A 20,969-nucleotide genomic window follows, 5' to 3' on the forward strand; every position below is an offset into this window, starting at 1 on the left:
CTCGTAAGATATAATACACTGTGGGCTAGAATTGAATCAAGACAAAAGTAAGTGCCGAGCCCTGGGACCTTTGTATGGTGAAAATAGACATAAAACCATGATTATTCCAGGTAAAACCAAAATATTTCAACAGGGGCTTTTTGAGAAAATTAGATTTGAAAATTTCAAGTTTAATTTTCACCCCCTAGAAGTTGCCGCATAATCATGAGAAGAAAAGCAAACATTATTTATTTTAGATTTTGAACAACTTTGCTTTTATGAAGTCTTTCATAAAACCTCTCTATATATGATTTATTTTAGGCTGAATTTTCGTGACCTTTGCAAAGCAATTGATAAAAATGGCCATTAATTAACTCCCTTCAGGATTAATTTTATGAAGAACCTTATAAAAGCAAAGTTGTTCAAAATTTAAAATGAATAATATTTCCTTTTCTTGTCATGATTTTGCGGCAACTCCTAGGGGGTGAAAATTGAACTTGAAATTTTCAAATCTAATTTTCTCAAAAAGCCCCCACTGAAATATTTTGGTTTTACCTGGAATAATCATGGTTTTATGTCTATTTTCACCATACATAGGTCCCAGGACTGGGCACTTACTTTTGTCTTGATTCAATTCTAGCCCACATTGAATAGTAAAAGAAAGCTAGAAGGATTAGAAAGTAGATCATAAAAAATATTTTAGATAATTGTTTCTCTTATTTTCATTTTTAGTTGGCAACCATTACTAACCATTAATGGCCCAGCGCGCCTACATTCCCCTTTTCTCCCTGTGTATATCGCTTGATCCTTGTCTCTTATAGATAAAGGGTAATAATTTGAAAATTAAAAAAATAGTTTATTCAACTTTCTTAGCAATCCAAAACAAATTTTCTCTTTAATTGTTCTTTGTTAAATAGATGATAATTATATAAACATTTCACAAAAATTATGATATTAAATGCAAAATAATATTTTATTATTTTTGAATTCTCTTTCAGAGAGAAATAATTTAAAACAAATGTTGTGCAAAATCTTGTTTTATCTGGTTAAAAAATTATAACTGATTAGAAATAATTTACAAAATTCTTTTAATATAAGATCTAAAGCGTTCTCCTTCTAACGAACAGAAGATATGATCGGGGATTTATTGTAAAACTCACAATCATTCATTATAAAACTAAAAGGATCACAATTGGTAGGTATTTATTATTTTTGACTTAAACCTATTGGCCCCTGCAAAGGTTATATTAGACTTATAGAAAAAACAAGAAAATTCATTGAGATTTGTCTATTAATTGCGGTGTTAGATCGATTCCTAGATTTTTAAGTTTTCGTGATTTTAAAGGTTTCTTGACTTTTTTTTAGTAAAACTTTTTTTTGCAAGATATTTTCATGAAATTTCTAAATTAGTATTCTACTGAGACTCTATATAACTCATGTTCGTTTATCCGTCTGTCTTAGTTTTTAAGCCGTGCATTCAGGGACAAGGGAATGTTTCTCTGACCAAAAAGTCTATCAAAATCACGCAATCTAATCACGAAACCTTTATGAGTGTGTAATATTATCGACTAGTGAATCGGTGGTGCAGGCACCACCTAAAAAATTATATTCTACGTTATCTCACTTCTGAATATTAACCCTATTCTTCCATTGACCTATCCCCGACTATTAACCTTTTTTCTTCCATTGACCTATCCCCAACTATTAACCTTTTTTCTTCCATTGACCTATCCCCAATTATTAACCTTTTTTCTTCCATTGACCTATCCCCGACTATTAACCTTTTTTCTTCCATTGACCTATCCCCGACTATTAACCTTTTTTTCTTCCATTGACCTATCCCCCAGTATTAACCATTTTTCTTCCATTGACCTATCCCCCACTATTAACCTTTTTTCTTCCATTGACCTATCCACCGCTATTAACCTTTTTTTCTTCCATTGAGCTATCCCTGAATATTAACCTTTTTTTCTTCCATTGACCTATCCCCAACTATCAAACTTTTTTCTTCCATTGACCTATCCCCGACTATTAACTTTTTTTTCTTCCATTGACCTATCCCCGACTATTAACCTTTTTTTCTTCCATTGACCTATCCCCGACTATTAACTTTTTTTCTTCCATTGACCTATCCCCGACTATTAACTTTTTTTTCTTCCATTGACCTATCCCCGACTATTAACTTTTTTTCTTCCATTGACCTATCCCCGACTATTAACTTTTTTTCTTCCATTGAGCTATCCCCGACTATTAATCATTTTTCTTCCATTGACCTATCCCCGACTATTAATCTTATTTCTTCCATTGACCTATCCCGGACTATTAATATTATTTCTTCCATTGACCTATCCCCGACTATTAATCTTATTTCTTCCATTGACCTATCCCCGACTATTAATATTATTTCTTCCATTGACCTATCCCCGACTATTAATCTTATTTCTTCCATTGACCTATCCCCGATTATTGATATTATTTCTTCCATTGACCTATCCCCGACTATTAATCTTATTTCTTCCATCGACCTATCCCAGACTATTAATCTTATTTCTTCCATTGACCTATCCCCGACTATTAATCTTATTTCTTCCATTGACCTATCCCCGACTATTAATATTATTTCATCCATTGACCTATCCCCGACTATTAATATTATTTCATCCATTGACCTATCCCCGACTATTAATATTATTTCTTCCATTGACATATCCCTGAATCTCTCTCTCCGAACCGTACTACAAATCAAGTTACTATTAACCTTTTTTTCTTCCATTGACCTATCCCCCAGTATTAACCATTTTTCTTCCATTGACCTATCCCCCACTATTAACCTTTTTTCTTCCATTGACCTATCCACCGCTATTAACCTTTTTTTCTTCCATTGAGCTATCCCTGAATATTAACCTTTTTTTCTTCCATTGACCTATCCCCAACTATCAAACTTTTTTCTTCCATTGACATATCCCCGACTATTAACTTTTTTTTCTTCCATTGACCTATCCCCGACTATTAACCTTTTTTTCTTCCATTGACCTATCCCCGACTATTAACTTTTTTTCTTCCATTGACCTATCCCCGACTATTAACTTTTTTTTCTTCCATTGACCTATCCCCGACTATTAACTTTTTTTCTTCCATTGACCTATCCCCGACTATTAACTTTTTTTTCTTCCATTGACCTATCCCCGACTATTAATCTTATTTCTTCCATTGACCTATCCCCGACTATTAATATTATTTCTTCCATTGACCTATCCCCGACTATTAATCTTATTTCTTCCATTGACCTATCCCCGATTATTGATATTATTTCTTCCATTGACCTATCCCCGACTATTAATCTTATTTCTTCCATCGACCTATCCCAGACTATTAATCTTATTTCTTCCATTGACCTATCCCCGACTATTAATCTTATTTCTTCCATTGACCTATCCCCGACTATTAATATTATTTCATCCATTGACCTATCCCCGACTATTAATATTATTTCATCCATTGACCTATCCCCGACTATTAATATTATTTCTTCCATTGACATATCCCTGAATCTCTCTCTCCGAACCGTACTACAAATCAAGTTACTCATAAAGATAATTAATATTATTTCTTCCATTGACCTATCCCAGACTATTAATCTTATTTCTTCCATTGACCTATCCCCGACTATTAATATTATTTCTTCCATTGACCTATCCCCGACTATTAATCTTATTTCTTCCATTGACCTATCCCAGACTATTAATATTATTTCTTCCATTGACCTATCCCAGACTATTAATCTTATTTCTTCCATTGACCTATCCCCGACTATTAATATTATTTCATCCATTGACCTATCCCCAACTATTAATATTATTTCTTCCATTGACATATCCCTGAATCTCTCTCTCCGAACCGTACTACAAATCAAGTTACTCATAAAGATTACTACGACTTTTATAGTTTCGTTTATTCATCATTTTTTAAAGATTTAATGTCCCTCTCTCTCACTTCCATTTTCTTCCGTCTTTATTTTAATTTCATTATTTTTATTTAAAACCGTATTTATAATTTTGTCTCTCTTTCTTTAAAATATTTTAGGAACCTAATGTTTTTTGTTTAAAATTATCGTCCTGAAAGGGTTAAACTATTTAGCTAAATGTTAAATTTTAGTTTCATATCTGAACACATTCGGGCGCGTCGCTAGTATCATATTACATTAAAACTTAGTTTTCCTTGATTTACTATATTATAAACTTAAATTTTCTATTTTATGAATAGAAATTTAATACTTCAATATAATTTGAATAGCAACATGAAATAAAAAATTTAATTTATTCTTCATAGAGTAAAATAATGGGTCTTATCATTCTGGTCATTGAGAGTTTATTATTGATTATTGAACCAGTATGAGTTTTTAACATCTAACCTTTGGAAAACTTGAGCTCGTTTATAGACATTTATTTCCTATATAGATCTGTCATGGATCTTGATGCAATACAGCAGGCTGTTTTGTAAATGTTAAAAATTGGAAGATTTCATTAAATAAAAGTAATCGCAAATATAAGTATTAAATGATTCAACTATTATTAAAAGTGGCTTGTAGTAATTATGTAAGAGTATAAATTCGCTAATCTAAATTCACTAAACCTCATCAAATGTTTGTAGATTATTAACAGGGATTGGCAGCCGCACGTAAGCCGCGTGTAAGCCTCAGTGATATCGTCATTTTAATACTATAATATTCAGCTGGATGTATAAAACTGCTCTTTAGCAGACAATCCTTCTTTCTGAAATTTCTTTTTCTGCTCACAAGCAGGTTTAAAAGTGAGGCTGAGGCGCGGCTGCCAAACCCTGATTATTAATGTTATTAGCAGACCCATTTAAAAAAAATAACACAGTAGGGAGATTAAAAAAACAGTTTTAAATACTTCCTAAAAATAAAATCTTTAAATATTTTTCCTACCCATAAAATTTGTAACTGTTTTAAGACTAAAAACGAAATATTTTGACAAATTTTTACTTCGGCTCATTTTCAAACACTTCCTAATTAACCCTTTAGAGCAAGTTAAAGTAAAAGTTTCAAATTGATTCAATAACTTAAAAACATCTTACATTAAAGCTCAAAAATAAAATCCTTTGCTCATTACTTATTAAAACAAGGATGAAAGCATCTATAAAAGCGAAGCTCTGAATTGGAAGGAAATCGAACATTAACACTTATAGAGTGACAGAACTGAATAAACTGAACATATGTCTATGCAAAATTGTAAGTAAATTTGTTGCAAAACTTATTAAATACCTGTTACTGTTTAAGGACATACTAACGTTTTTAAGACTAGTTATAGAGAAGCTTCGCTTATAACACTATACCTTGTTGTAATAGGAATCAGTATTAAAAAAATCAGATGACTAGGATAATTTGAACATATAAAGATTTGTTGTAAAAAAAGTAAAAAATCAGCTTGTTTTAAATAGATGTACGGACTTTCTAATAATGATTATAGAGTTGCTGCGCTTATCAATTTGTACCTAACTGCTATAGGAATTAGCATGTGAAGTTTGAAATCGAAAGGACAATCCTAACCTTTTTAGATTAACGAAAAAAGCTAACTGTAACGGATGGACGTACGGATGGACTTACCGACCGACCCTAATTATAGAAAAGCTTCGCTTTAAAAAAATAAATGACCTAGAAACATATAGAACTAAATTCTATTTGACGATCAACTTAATTTTAAAAAAAGCATAAAAAACATATATTGGTGCCTTACCACAAAGTTGCCTATCAAGCACTGATCCCCCTCCTTATTTGAATTATATCTTTTGGTTTCTTTAATGCTATACCAAGACTCCCTCCCCTTTAGTCGTTTACAATTTGTTTTAAATTAATGGTCGGGAAAGTGGGGATTCTGTGCTCTACAAGGCACTATGGGGGAAATTACCCATATTTTAAATTCTGTAAAAAGTTTGTAAATGTTAATATTCAGAGAAGATTAGTTTTTTTTTAGTATTGCAGTAACAAATCATGATTTCAGGGAAGCTTCTAATTTACATTACCCATTTCGCCACTTCCCTCCAACTTGTTTCACAATTAGAGGCAAAAAGTTGTCAAGAAATACCAAATTAAACCACAACATATATTATAAAATTTAGGATTTGGAAAAGAATAGTTATGTAGTTCAGAATTTTATTGATAGGTGTCGTAAAAACTTTTTTTATGTAAAATTTTTAGATGAGATAAATATCTAAACAATCTTAAATATTTTTGAAAATATTACAGCTATCCACTCTTTGGGATTTTCAATAAATTTTATTCACTATTAAACATATAATTTACAAGTAGTCTATGATTTAGATAAAATATATAAAATATGTAAAAAGCATTATTCAACTCGTTCATCTCAAAACTGAACGTGGAACTAATCTCTGACTATCATTTTTGCATGGCTTGTAGTAAGGTGAGCAAAAACTAATAAAATAATGCTTGAGATTCTTATCAAATTCTGCCAAAAGTTGCATAATCTCATCATCTAGTTTTAACTGGAAATCTATAAAATCAGCTTTAAAGCATTGTTTGCCAGAATAGCCTTCCCTTGTCCCTGCGTGCATTTGGCGCATGTTGACATCCTTGTTTTGTTACACGTTGTAAAAATTCTTAACCTAAATAACTTAAATTGTTCAATTAATAGAGTAAGTTGCGTGTCTAAAAGGTTTCTTAGTCATTTTATTGAGTTTTGCAACATTGTACAAAAAGTAATTTTTTTTATTAGTAACGCAGCAATAATCAATATTCTAAAAAATGAATAGGGTTAGAGTAGTTTTTTTATTTTTTGTTTAAACAAATGACTAATTGTAAATTGAAACTTTTAAAATCTTGATTGGATTGTACAAACTAACGGTATTTAAGTTTTAGGTAGGGTTTATTTTGTTTAGAAGGTGTTGAAAAGCGGCAGGGGAGAGGTGGGGGTAACTTCTCCCAAAAGGCCATTTGATTAAAATAAATTAAACCCTAAAGGTATAAATTGGTCTAATACATGTATTTATATTCTAGGAATATTAGTTTTAAATAATCAAGAAAGATAAGTCAGCGATGATTTTTTGGGCAGAATAATTGTTAATTTGCATAATTTGTAGATAAAATTTTTTTTTGGTTATAAAAATACAGTTTAATAAAGTTTTATTTCGATGAAGGAAGGGGAAAATGGGCTGTTCTGTTACACTTGTTCCAAAATTTTTATGATAACGTTTTCTTATTCTTTTGCTTAACAACTTTGGGGACTTTTATTGAATTTTGATTAGTTGTTTCAATAAGTTGAGTGTTAATTGACATGAACAAACAACGCTTATTAAGTGGGTGTGCTACAACAAAATAGTTTGTTTCTTGTTTATTCAAAAACAGACGTCTAAGAACCTTTTGTTTAAATTAAAACTTGGAAATTATTTTTTTCTCTTAACCCATTAAAGTTCAAAAGAAAATTGAAATCTTTATTTTATTGTTAAAGTACTTTGCTTTAATTCATTGTTGAACAAGGACACATTAGTAGCACAGTAATAACAAGAACACTGTGGGGCTTTCGCTCAAACCCAAGGAGTGAGGGATGGGACAATGGATCGAATATTTAATTATTAGGGCTTTTAACCCTTGGGTACTAGCCCAAAGAGTTTGTGAAGGATTTAGTAAGATTTTTGTGACTTTGGGTACTAGCACGCATTTGCCGCTGAATTTGTTATAACCCTAGCAGACAAAAGTCAATAAAAAAAGGGACACAATTTGTAGCAGACAAAACATTTATATTAAATTAAAATTATTTCGGCTGGTTCTAACAAATATTTTTTCTCAAGAAAATGTCATGTCTTGTATAGAAACTCTACTGTGGTATTTGTGTAATAAACTATCTAAGAACACTATTATTTAAATTCGAGCTTTATTTTATTTTGGTGTTATTTAATGATATAGGAGAAGGGATGCAGAAGTTCTAAGGTCGATTTTTAAATATTAATTACAGAATGATTACTACATTGTGTTGTACTGTTAACCTAATTTTCAAGTAAATATTTTTTTTCTTGGAACAAATTTTTTTCTAAATTGGATTATCATAAACACTTTACAATTTTCTTCAAATTTTCTGGATAAATCTGGTTTTCATTGCTTTTAAGCAAAAACTCTTAGATTGAATTAATTGTCCCCTCCCTTACTCTTTCTCATACCCCTTTCCTTAATTTGAAAATAAATAAATAAATGGATGAACAGTGTCTTTATGTATGTTTAACCCCTGCGATGCCCTCACCCGACAGGGCTACCTTATACCAAATACAACATTACCCAAGATAGCCAAATAAAATCAAAAACACCGCCTGGCGTTTGTTTGTCCACCAATTAGACTTGTATTTTTAAGGTCACAATATAACTCTTGACTGTGAGGCCAAAGGATTTCCAGCTCCAGTCATCTCGTGGCAGTATGATACCTTTTCTGGAAATAGTATCTCCCTACCCAGGTATATATCTATAAAATATATATCTTATTATCTATCTATCTCGTGGTAGTATTCTATATGTTATTATCTATCTATCTATCCATCTCTTGTTATCAGTGTTGTACACTGGGTTTTGTCAGGGTGCTGCAGTGTAAAAAAGAGGAAGCAGGCTTTCCTAACTTCAATTGTAAGGAGGGTGCTAACACCACGCAGGGACTACATCTTCTTTCCGCAGGCTAAAGATTGGCAGTCTTTAAATATCTGTCTTATTTATCTATCGATCGACAGATAAATAGATGGTCCTGAATCTTACATGTTTATATTTCTAGTGATGATGAGATAATTTCTGTCCAGATGCAAGGTGGTCCTGAATCTTATATGTTTATATTTCTAGGGATGATGAGATGATTTCTGTCCAGATGAGAGGTGGCCCTGAACCTTACATGTTTATATTTCTAGTGATGATGAGATGATTTCTGTCCAGATGCGAGGTGGTCATGAACCTGATATGTTTATATTTCTAGTGATGATGAGATGATTTCTGTCCAGATGAGAGGTGGCCCTGAACCTTATATGTTTATATTTCTGGTGATGATGAGATGATTTCTGTCCAGATGAGAGGTGGCCCTGAACCTTATATGTTTATATTTCTAGTGGTGATGAGATGATTTCTATCCAGATGCAAGGTGGTCCTGAACCTTATATGTTTATATTTCTAGTAATGATGAGATGATTTCTGTCCAGATGAGAGGTTGTCCTGAACCTTATATGTTTATATTTCTAGTGATGATGAGATGATTTCTGTCCAGATGAGAGGTGGCCCTGAACTTTATATGTTTATATTTCTAGTGATGATGAGATGATTTCTGTCCAGATGAGAGGTTGTCCTGAACCTTATATGTTTATATTTCTAGTGATGATGAGATGATTTCTGTCCAGAAGAGAGGTTGCCCTGAACCTTATATGTTTATATTTCTAGTGATGATGAGATGATTTCTGTCCAGATGCGAGGTGGTCCTGAACCTTATATGTTTATATTTCTAGTGATGATGAGATGATTTCTATCCAGATGCAAGGTGGTCCTGAACCTTATATGTTTATATTTCTAGTAATGATGAGATGATTTCTGTCCAGATGAGAGGTGGCCCTGAACCTTATATGTTTATATTTCTAGTGATGATGAGATGATTTCTGTCCAGATGAGAGGTGGCCCTGAACCTTATATGTTTATATTTCTAGTGATGATGAGATGATTTCTGTCCAGATGAGAGGTTGCCCTGAACCTTATATGTTTATATTTCTAGTGATGATGAGATGATTTCTGTCCAGATGAGAGGTGGCCCTGAACCTAATATGTTTATATTTCTAGTGATGATGAGATGATTTCTGTCAAGATGAGAGGTGGCCCTGAACCTTATATGTTTATATTTCTAGTGATGATGAGATGATTTCTGTCCAGATGAGAGGTGGCCCTGAACCTTATATGTTTATATTTCTAGTGATGATGAGATGATTTCTGTCCAGATGCGAGGTGGCCCTGAACCTTATATGTTTATATTTCTAGTGATGATGAGATGATTTCTGTCTAGATGAGAGGTGGCCCTGAACCTTATATGTTTATATTTCTAGTGATGATGAGATGATTTCTGTCCAGATGAGAGGTGGCCCTGAACCTTATATGTTTATATTTCTAGTGATGATGAGATGATTTCTGTCCAGATGCGAGGTGGTCCTGAACCTTACATGGCAACAGGTACAATAAATCCTTAGCCTACTATCCTTAACAAAAGCAATAGAATTAGGAGAGAAGAATTATATTGTGAACCCCTTTTTCGTAAATCTGACAAAGGAACTCCTCCAGCTGACAAAAAACTTTAAAATTTTTGTCAGCTAACTTTATATTAAGGAATTCAACAATTCATAGCTAACTTATTAAAGGATTTGTAATATGCTTTACACTATACTAGAAAAAAAATTTTAACACGATATAATTTATGTGAGAAAAGCTTTATCTTAAGAAATGTGACTATTTACAGCTGACTCTTTATATGAACAAAATGAAAAAAATATGCCCTTTCCCTTTCCCATATGGGTACAGTGTATACACAGTACAACGCTAGGTCCTGTTAAAAACGTAACGAACGTACTGTTGTATTGCTATTCGTTGTTATTTTATTTTATATAATTTATTTCAAGGTAAACATCAAACAAACTATGAATTTATGTATTTTAAGTGTTTATAATAGATACGAATTACGAATTAAAGATTATAAATTATGTACATTTGAAGTCCGAGATATTATTTTTTTTGTTTTAATAGAAACCCAAGAAAAAAATATGATTTTATTAACTTAAATTCATAAAGGGATTTTTATTATTTTACAACGATTGCAATAGATGAAGCATATTTATTATTAAAGGGCGAATATAGGTTCGATATGATATGAGCTTATATAAAAGGTGCCATTTCATACTTTTAGAATATCTATGCCAAATTTAAAAATTCAAAAAAATCCTTAAGTAGATTTTGCAATTTTCTGTTTCAATTGAACATATGATAAATGAGATTGACGACAAACCGTTTATTTTAGCCCTTTACAAGACTTTTTTTGTTGACTATTTTGCTTAAGTTTGATTGACTATTACAATGGCACGCATCTTAAATGATAATTTAAATGTTTATTATTTTAGATTACTTACTCTTTAATTCAATTTTTAAAAAGCGTAAAAATAATTTGCGTAAAAGTGCGCCAATAGTATTGACTAGGGTAAATAATACGTCTTAAAGTTTATTTTCTGTACAAAGATCATTGGTTAATTCTGGAAAATATAAATGTCCTCAATTACGAATTTTCAACACACACACACCCGAACCTTAAAAAAACAGGGATTTGAAATCATTCTTCCTCCAAGAAAATTTTATCAATTATTTTTTTTTACTTTTTACATTATTTGATGTTTTTTTAAACTTTTAAATATTTTACTTTATATAATTTGTATGAAGGTAGAAGATGGGTATATTTACCCCTGATTAATTGGTTTCCACGTTATTACGACTATCCTTTAACGAAAGCTTTTTAATTCATCCTTGCCACGAAGCCTTGTGTGATGCTAGGGTGTTTGAGTTCTTAGGGAACCACACTGATTAAATAATATTATCTTGAGTTTGACAGGTTTTAAGCTATAAACAGACTTATACAATTAGATATGTCAATATCTTTAAGTTATATATAATCTATGGAATGGCACGGTTTTTTTGAGCCCATATCATATTCAACCTATATTCGCCCTTTAATGCACAGATAAAACATAGATGTGAAACAACAATATGAAGGCAGTACTTCATGTGATGGACTTGATTCGAGTAAAAGTTTAAAGAACAGCTCTAATTAACTCTAATGAAAAAACTAGAAAACTTCAGTTTAATTCAACCAATGAGATTTCATGTATGCTCCGATGCGATTCATTTATTGGCTCAATCAAACATTACCTCTCTTTCTTAGTACCTTTATTACAAAAGCCTTCTCTTTAATTAATTAAGATCTTTAAAGGTCTTTCACCTTTTAGGTTTAAGAAATACTTGTTCCATATCTGATTAATTGAGGATTGCTATTGTGGACAATTTAATCCTTGTTTGAAACTGTTTATTGGATGAAATGCAGAAATCATATAAAGAAATGTTAAAAATGTTATCAACTATTCAAATAAGATATAGATATTGTGCTGCAAAAGAATCTGTTTTTACGTCTTGTATTAAAAATTTTCTGTCAAATTTAAATACGCATTAAATAATTTAAGAATAATATATTTGATTTAAAATTGTCTACGGCCCAGAAAATCTCTGCCTCTGATAATTAGATTTATTTTATAAGAACACAGATAAATGTTTAAATTCGAAGTTTTACTATAATTAGGGTAGGTCCGTCCGTACTTAACGGTTAGCTCTTTTCGTATATTTTTTGGCATGTTTGAATTGTTCTATTGATTTCAATCTTTGCATGACGATTTCTATAACAGTTAAAAAAGCGTTGCAACTCTATAATCGTTACCAGAAAGTCCGTATGTCCATATAAAACATGCTAATCTTTAACATGTTGGCAACATTTTTGTTTGATTTGATTATCATATTCATCTATTTTTTTTAATATAGATTCTCAGGACTACAAGGTAAAGAATTATAAGCGAGGCAACTCTATAATCAAATCATAAAAATGAAAGTATGTCCTTTTTACTGTATCATATAATTGCACAATTTTGCCACACATCTATGTACATTACAATCACGTTTAGAGTTCTAAATCAATGTTATGCTTATAAAGTTCTGACACTCTACAAGAATTATTGTTCGTTTGTCCTTCCTCTGATTTTAGAGCTTCGCTTTTATGGATTCTGTCGTCCTTGTTATTTTATTTTGTATCTTTTGAATTTTTAGCATAACAATTTTAGATTTATTCCTAATATAGTTTTTCGATATAGAATTACTTGGACAATGCACCAGATTTTTGTTTACATTAATAAAACAACCATAACCCCATCCCTCCTTTACCCCATCCCCTCCCTAAACCATGAAGGAACGCATTGACCCATAGCAGATGGATATTATTTAGCAGCAACCTATACGATAAAAATCACCTGTCAAAATATCCACGTTTTATATATTCATTAATATGTTTGTTTAGGTTGGGCTCAGATTATCTCTCTAGATCCTACTTACAGGTAAACTAAATATAGATAGTTTTTAAAAACAATTTCAGGGCTTGGCAGCCGCGTTTTAGCTGCGACTAAGCCTCAAATTGAAACCCGTTTAGATGCTAGAAAATTGTTTTGAAAAGAGAGATTGCTAAATTTGGGTCAAGTTTAAACTTCCAGCTGAGTGTTAAGATGTAAATTTTGATTTCCCCGAGGCTTGCAGGCGGCTTACGCGCGGCTGCCGAGCCTGATTCTTTTTAATTTATTTCTTATGATTAATGTATATATAGCTTCGTCTCTTGCATTCAAAATATGAAAAAAACAAGGTTTCACAAGAAACATAATACTAGCCTAAAACCGTTCAGGATTTCAAAATAACCTACAATTGTTCCGGGACCTAAGAGAAGCCTACCTAAAATGGAGAAATCCATCGTTTGAGGGGCCGACAGATATTAACTAACAGACAATAAAACCTTACTACTCAATTTAATATTAAACCAGACAATAACACCCTGATACTGTGAAAGTGAAACCATCCCAAGAACTAAATCTTGAATCAACTAGTGTAAAAATTTGCCCGACGCCTATGTAAAGCTTACCTAAAATAGATAACCCAATATTTTCAGTAGTTACTGAGATCCACAGAAAAAAACTCTTGTTACTTTTTTTGATAGCTGAGGAAGTTTTGTAAATTTGGATGTAAGATATTCAAAAAGTATAAAATGTTTAATTTTCAATTTTGAAAACACTAAAATATTATTGAGAATGATCTAATATGGATTATTGTATTATTTTGCACTATATTGAGATAATCTTAGGATTGGCGGATTTTTAATAGCACAGCTTTTCCACAATTTTGGTATGTCTGTAATTCTGCCAGTTTATTGAAAAAGATTAACATGTTAGAAAGGTTTGATTTATAAAAAGATCTTTTGGATGATAATTAAATACATAAATTTCCATAATTATACTAATTTTTTTAATCATCAGCTAATTAATTTATTTTAATGGATGACATTATCCTTGTGTGAAATGTTGTTTACCATAAACCTTCTTAGCAACTAATATCTTTATTTTTGTTAAATTATAAAAAATTAAATCCCCACAATTGTTTTTTCATTAAACTTTTATTTTGATTTCTCACCATGCAAAATTTGAAATCGATAGGACAATTCAAACACGAAAAGAGATAACCGTTACATACGGACGGACAGGCCCTTATTAAAGAAAAATGTAATACATTGTCTGTCGCTCCCATACCTGTTTTTTCCTCAGATCTCAGACACAACTAGTTTTACAACTTTGTAAAAATATGAAAATCAATTCAGGGCAGGTTTTAAGCTGTTTAGAGATCGGTGGCTATTGGATATAACCCCTTTTGTTTATGATTTTAGATTAATAGATAGTACTACTTATACTACCAATTATATTAAAGATTTGTTGCCGAAAGTTCTACTTGTATTATTTTTTTTTTCAGTGGAACCTACCATTGTATCGCAACAAACAGCCAAGGAAAGGTTTATGCAAGGTTAGTACATTTTGTATCATGTCTTAAATCCATGCAAGAAATCCTAATTTAAAAGTAACATGATGTTTGTATATCTGTGTGTAGCGAAGAATATCTATATGGTGTTCCTTTTCACTCACGCTTCTTAAAGGCCCAGAGAAGGTTTATATCTATCTTAGAGTTAGATATCTTCACTCTCTCAAGAGAAATCGCCCCTGAAAAAAATAAACACCTAACAATATTTTTATATTCCTATAATTATTTCGAAAGCCTTCATTTTTTTGTCAGTCGTCAGGACATCCTTGCTTTAAGTTTGTTGGGGTGTGGAAGGGTTATAGAATCCCTCCCCCTCCCGAAAAAGCACTCCAAACTTGGATAGTGGACAAAATAATGCCACATTCGTCAGGTTGAAAAGGTGACGCAAATTTCAGATCCCAGATTTCCCGATTTGTAAAAAAAGTTATCTTTATAATATAGCGAATTAAATAATTTTGCAATTATCGCTTTTACCTGATAGAGAAAAATAGTAAATCAAATAGCGAAAACTGAGATCTGAAATTTGCATCACCATTCCAATATCACGCATGACCGCTACGACCGCGAAACGTGGCATTATTTAGTACCCTATCCCAAACTTGGGGGTAAATATGTAGGGGGCTGGAGGTAAAGTCTATTATAATTTCCAAAAATTGATTTTGTTTGCTTATTATTGTAGCTTTTCATACAATTAATAACAATTTTATTCATCAGAATCGTTGATATTTCGGTTTATTATAAAAATTTTTTACATAAATGTATAAAAATATCATAAGAACTTTTGCAAATTATAAAAAGTTTTGTTTAATTTATAATTTTACCAAGAATATCTGAATGGAACAAAAGTTTTCAGTTTAGCAACAACATGTACTGAAAATTCTGAAATCATATGGTTTATAAAAACTTATTTATAAAATTGTTTATGAACCCCATTCCGGAGAAGGGGGAGTACAGCCCCTCCCACTTATCTGTTATTTCGGAAGCCATACGAGAAATCAAACTAAAAAGCAACTCTACTCAAAATGAAAGATCAGCTAAATTTTAATTTCAAATAATTTTACTACCATAATAATGTTTTTTTACCATTAAAATGATGATTATCATAAGGGAACTAGAATAACGAGCAGAGTAAAAAGCAGTGTTGGGGACCTTTCTCGCCTGCTAGCACATTGATTTCTGCTCTTTTGTAATGACTCGGCTGTGTTAATATTTCTGATGCTTAACGCCATCAAAGACCAAATTGAAAGTTCTCACAGGGTCCACGGGGTTATTTAGCCCCTTCCCCCTCTATTGTGTTTTAGGTTTTAATAGGCACCTTTAAATGTGAAAATAGATTTACCTTTATTTTGGATTGATCCTGTGGCCGCCAGGATGGAAAGAAATGTGAACCTTAAAATATATCAAACCAAATGGCTCGGCAGCAGAACTGCAGTGAATTTGGACAAACCACAGTCTTAAATTTTCATTCATTCATTGAAGTAGCCAAGTATAACTTTATCTAAGCATCAAATTCGTCAATTATTGCTGAAACCTTAATTGAAAATGTTTACCTTATTTTTAAAAGATATAACTTTTTGCACACGCTTTTTCTAGTTTTTTTCTTTTATCATTTTTACATCGAGAAAAGGTGGTTAGTTGCAGATTATTGAAAAAAAGCGACAAATTCGCAACTGTGAATAGTTATTTGCTGCATAAAGAAATTATATAGGAAAATATAAAAATTGGAGAGAACATTGATGGTACAAATGTAGTAAAAGGATTTTGCAATCCGTTCTTCAATTTAAAACGTACTTAAAATATATACTTGAAAAAGATTGAAAAGTATGTTAGTTTATATTATTGTTTTTTGAATGAGGTAAAATAATATAAAAAAACATATTTTACATTTTACATGTTTCACATTTTATAACGTTTTTAAAAATCAAACAATGGTATGTACATTTAGTTAATTTTAAGAATGCTAATCAAACAAATCTAGCTTTTAAAGTTCATACCAATTCTATTTATGTGGGAGTGTGACCCCGCTGTACCCTCGGGGGTTCGTAACTACGGGCGTTGTAGACAGACCGACAGTTCAAAACTACTTGTAGATCAGCTTCGCTGATCTGGGTTTAACTATGAACCAACAAGGGATTCAGTTTTGGTTTTTATTATTTAGAAGCAGTTGAATAACTAACGGTTTACAACATAATAGGATAATACATGGATTAGGTATTGATTAGGTACAAGTATTGAAATCGACATACTAAAATAAATCAAATTAAAATAGGTTTATACAAAGCTGTTCCCATCCCTGGACCAGGGAGGAACCAGTAGCTACACAAATCATTGAACAAAACATCATAAAAATGGTTAAAATTGACAATTACTATACAGATGCACAACAAATTATATTGATCTATACACAATGACTTCACCCCTAGTGGGAAGGGGATTAACAGAAAAATGGGGTAGAGCTGGGAAGCGAAGCTATACTACAAATCTGATAAAGTGAAGGCATCCTACATTTACTTTCTAGAATCATTATCTTTCCCCTGGGGTATTAAAAACTTTATACAATTTTAAGCGGGCATACATATCTAATTAAAAATTTCTACGATTTCTCATTCTTTTCATAAAATAATAATTAATTTGAGGAAGAAAAAATAAGGTTATACATTTTTATGTTATTGCACCTCTTTTAATTTTTATTACAATATCCCTTCAATGATAAAGGACATACAACAAACCCTTCAAAATTTTAATTGTCCACAAATCTAAATATATGGGGGGTACCAAATCAATTTATAGCAGTGAAGCTTTTTTATAAAGTCTGTCGGCCTTGCTGCAAAATTCATTTTTTTCTTTGTAATTTTTTAAAAGCGAAGCTGTCCGTAAGTGCGTCCGGATCGGATAGCCTGTTTAATTAGGGCAAATTTGAATCTTATCGATTCTAAACTTTTCATGGCAATTCCTGCAGTAGTTAGGTACGTTTTAGTGACAACTCTATAATCGATAATTGAATACTGATTTCTAAGACAACAAAGTACAATGTGATAAGTAAATCATCTCTTTAACCAAGTCCTGAAAATGTAAGTATGCCCTTAAACATTATACTGTATTTATGCAGTTTTTAAACAAATTTACTTACCATTGTTGTTTCGACTATTATACATTTAAATTCTGCTCTTACATACTTTACATACTCTGTCTGTTTGTCTATGTACTATGATGTCTTTAGCACATTTTATAACGTAGGGGTCGACATTATGTCTAGCATATAATATCCTAATAATATCATCAACGTTTACTGGGTCCTTTTTTACATGTGATATTACTTTATAATAGTTAATTAATTAAACTTATATAAGTATATCTTATCCTTGGGTAAAAAAAGACAAGTACTTTTTACAAAAAAAATTAAGAACGGGACAGAAATGTTCAAAGAACTCAATTAAAAAAGGCTGGCTATATTAAATTGAATAATGCAGTAAAATTAGTTTTGGTTTGGTTAGGAAAAACAATTGTTCTTGGAAGCCTTTGATTTAGAGGTGGTAACGAGTGATTTAATAATCGGTTTATTTATTTACATTTCCACAAAACAGATTTTTTAAAGATTATATGACAGGCGGCTGCCGAACATTATGTCTAATTAAGATGTATCTTTTCTATCTCATAAAATATGACTGAATAAAAAATCTGTATAGTTAGAAAATAATAATTAGTATAGGGTAAAAAAAAATTAACAATAGTTTAATATTTTAATTGAAACCCTAGAATTTTATTGCGGTCAATGAATAAAATTAACAATTCTATTTTCTGTTAAAGAATTATTAACAATAAGACAAAGTTTTATATAAGAATTAGGGAGTTTTTATACCCATATGCAAGCACTAATGCAAGGACGTTCAAGCATTTTTTTTGGAAGGGGTTAAAAGGCAAAGTTTAAAAGATTTGCGAGGGGTAATCTAACGTATTTTTTTAGATTTAGAGAGAGGTAGAATGCTAAATGTGTGAGCTCTAATGTATAGGGATTCAGGGAGTAAGGGATGGGACAATGGGTAATTAATTCAATTTAAGAGTTTTCGCTGAAAGGCCATGAAATCCAGATTTATCCAGAAAAGTTGAAGGAAAGTATAAAGGGTGTGTTAATAAAATCTAGAAAATTATAAAATAAGAAAAAAGTTCCAAGAAAAAAAGCATTCATTTGAAAATTAGAATACCAGTTTATCAGACTGACGTAACCATTCTGTAATAAATTATTAAAAAAATCTCCCTGGAACTCGTTCAACCCCATATTCCTAGATTTTAAATGCCACTATATACAAGAATTATTTTTAGGTTGTTAGATAAGGGTTCTTAGATTGTTTATTACACAAATATCACAATAAAGTTTTTATGAAATGATATTTTTTGGAGAAATTTTTTTAAAACCAGCCATATTAAAAAAATTCTTCTGTCTGCTATATTCAAAACTAACTCAGTGAGTTAGCGGCGTTTGATGCGCTAATACCCAAACTCAGTCAGAAACTGCTCAATTCTTGCACATTCCCTTTGAGCCAGTACCCAAAGTCTGAAACCCCTAAAAATGTAATATTTGATCCATTGTCCCCTCCCGTACTCTCTGATAGGGATTTGTTAATTAAAATTTTAAACAACCTTTAACTTTTTATTTAAATAATGTATAATGAATAAGATCTATACATTCTTGCTTAAATTGAACAAATTTGTTTACTATCCAATCCCTAAATCCCTTTTTTTCTATTTCAGTGCAAAAGTTGGAGTTTACAATGATGAGATCTGAATTAAGAAAACTTCTTCAAGAGGAAAAAATCTTCAAAAACAAAAGAAGAAAAATCTACAAAAATAATATTTCATCACGAAACCTTTATTATTTAAAAATTAAAATTCCCTTTGTTCAATTATATAGAATTAATCTTTTAATTTTTACTTTTTTTACTAAGTGGTATTTTTTAATATCTTAATTTTTTTAAAAACTGTACTTAAACCTATTCTTATTATATTTTTTATTACGCATAAGAATTCAATCAGTTTCCGCTGGATACAAATCAGTTCAAAACCGTAAATAATATATCTAGTAGAGCATAGATGTCCAAGCTTTTTTTTTTGGGGGGGGGGGAATGAAAAAAAAATTGGGGGGGGGGGGGGTAATCGCCCCATTACTCCCCCCCCCCTTGGACGTCTATGTAGTAGAGTTTTAAAGAAATTATCAGGCTCGGCAGCCGCCTGTAACCCTTAGGGAAATTAAAAATTAGCTAGACGTCTAAACCGGATCCTTATATAACAATTCCCAATTTTAAAATAAAGATGAAACCGTCCTAACGGGTCTAAATTTTATGCTTAATATTGGCTGAAGCGCGGCTGCCCAGCCCTGTAAATTATTTACAGGTATAGAACTAAAATTTTAAAAATATGTTTTCATGCCAGCTGTTATATAACTAAATACTCATTTTGTGTCTTACAATAAAACATGTTTTTGTGTATTCATACCACTTTTTCTTTGTATGTAATTTACGTAAATTTAGTTATAAATAAAGCTAATCAGATCTTTTTATATTGTTTTCTAATTTCTTTTACAAACAAGAGTGCGCTTTTTCATTACAGCGAAGCTCTACAGTCATACAATAACATGATATTTTTTAAACGAAGTCATGATAAGAAGACCACCCTAAAATGTGCACAGCTGGAACCAACAACTTAATTAGCTGAGAAAAAAAATATAATAGGTTATTTCATAGATCTGTTAGGAGCTTGTCATAATATTAATGACGAGTCGACCTCATTATCTGCATACAAACAAATTTTCGATTTATTTTGCTTGCTGGTTAGACCTTATTTATAGCTGCACCCTTCTGGAGTTTAAATATCCGCATTTCATAAAGTACAAATAGCTTGAAACCGCAAAAGATTTAGACTATTCCCGAGAGACCTTAGTATACCAAGAAAATATATAATACGTAAAAAATTTAAATTTATATATGCTTCACTCATTTTAAAAGCAAAACTTTTCTACAGTGAATATCGCAACGGTTAGCTCTCTTTTCGTTAATATAGACATACTATAAATTTTATATCGATTTAAAACTTTGCATGTTGATTTCTGCAACAGTTGGGTACGATTTAGAAAGCGAAGCAATTTTGTGCTCGTTACCAAAAAGTGCTAATATACAACTTTTTTAGCAACAATTTTTTTGTCTTTTCATCTGATTTTGAAAACAATGATTCCAAGGACAACACGGTTGAGGAAATCACTTCCATAATCAGGTCTAAAAAAAATATATTTCATGAATTTACAGTA

The 20,969-nt window shown here is 31.2% G+C and overlaps 1 protein-coding gene across 2 annotated transcripts in view; it reads left to right on the top strand.

Annotated features, from left to right (window-relative positions):
• LOC145318885 (insulin-like growth factor-binding protein-related protein 1) overlaps positions 1-20,223 on the top strand; it is a 47,661-nt gene extending 27,438 nt beyond the window's left edge. The window contains exons 7-12 of one of the 2 annotated variants that reach the window (XM_080160554.1): positions 8,361-8,460; positions 9,224-9,255; positions 10,166-10,192; positions 13,119-13,155; positions 14,606-14,656; positions 19,421-20,223. In XM_080160554.1, the coding sequence (XP_080016680.1) occupies positions 8,361-8,460; positions 9,224-9,255; positions 10,166-10,192; positions 13,119-13,155; positions 14,606-14,656; positions 19,421-19,454 (281 nt within the window). In that variant the 3' untranslated portion in view covers positions 19,455-20,223. Of the gene's footprint in view, positions 1-8,360; positions 8,461-9,223; positions 9,256-10,133; positions 10,193-13,118; positions 13,156-14,605; positions 14,657-19,420 lie in introns of both variants that reach the window. The other variant, XM_080160553.1, reaches the window with a different exon arrangement.
• The last annotated feature ends 746 nt before the right edge of the window (positions 20,224-20,969 follow it).

Source organism: Acartia tonsa, chromosome 5 (assembly GCF_053477335.1).
Source record: "Acartia tonsa isolate MP-2025a chromosome 5, ASM5347733v1, whole genome shotgun sequence".
In the NCBI taxonomy this organism is placed as follows: domain Eukaryota; kingdom Metazoa; phylum Arthropoda; class Copepoda; order Calanoida; family Acartiidae; genus Acartia; species Acartia tonsa.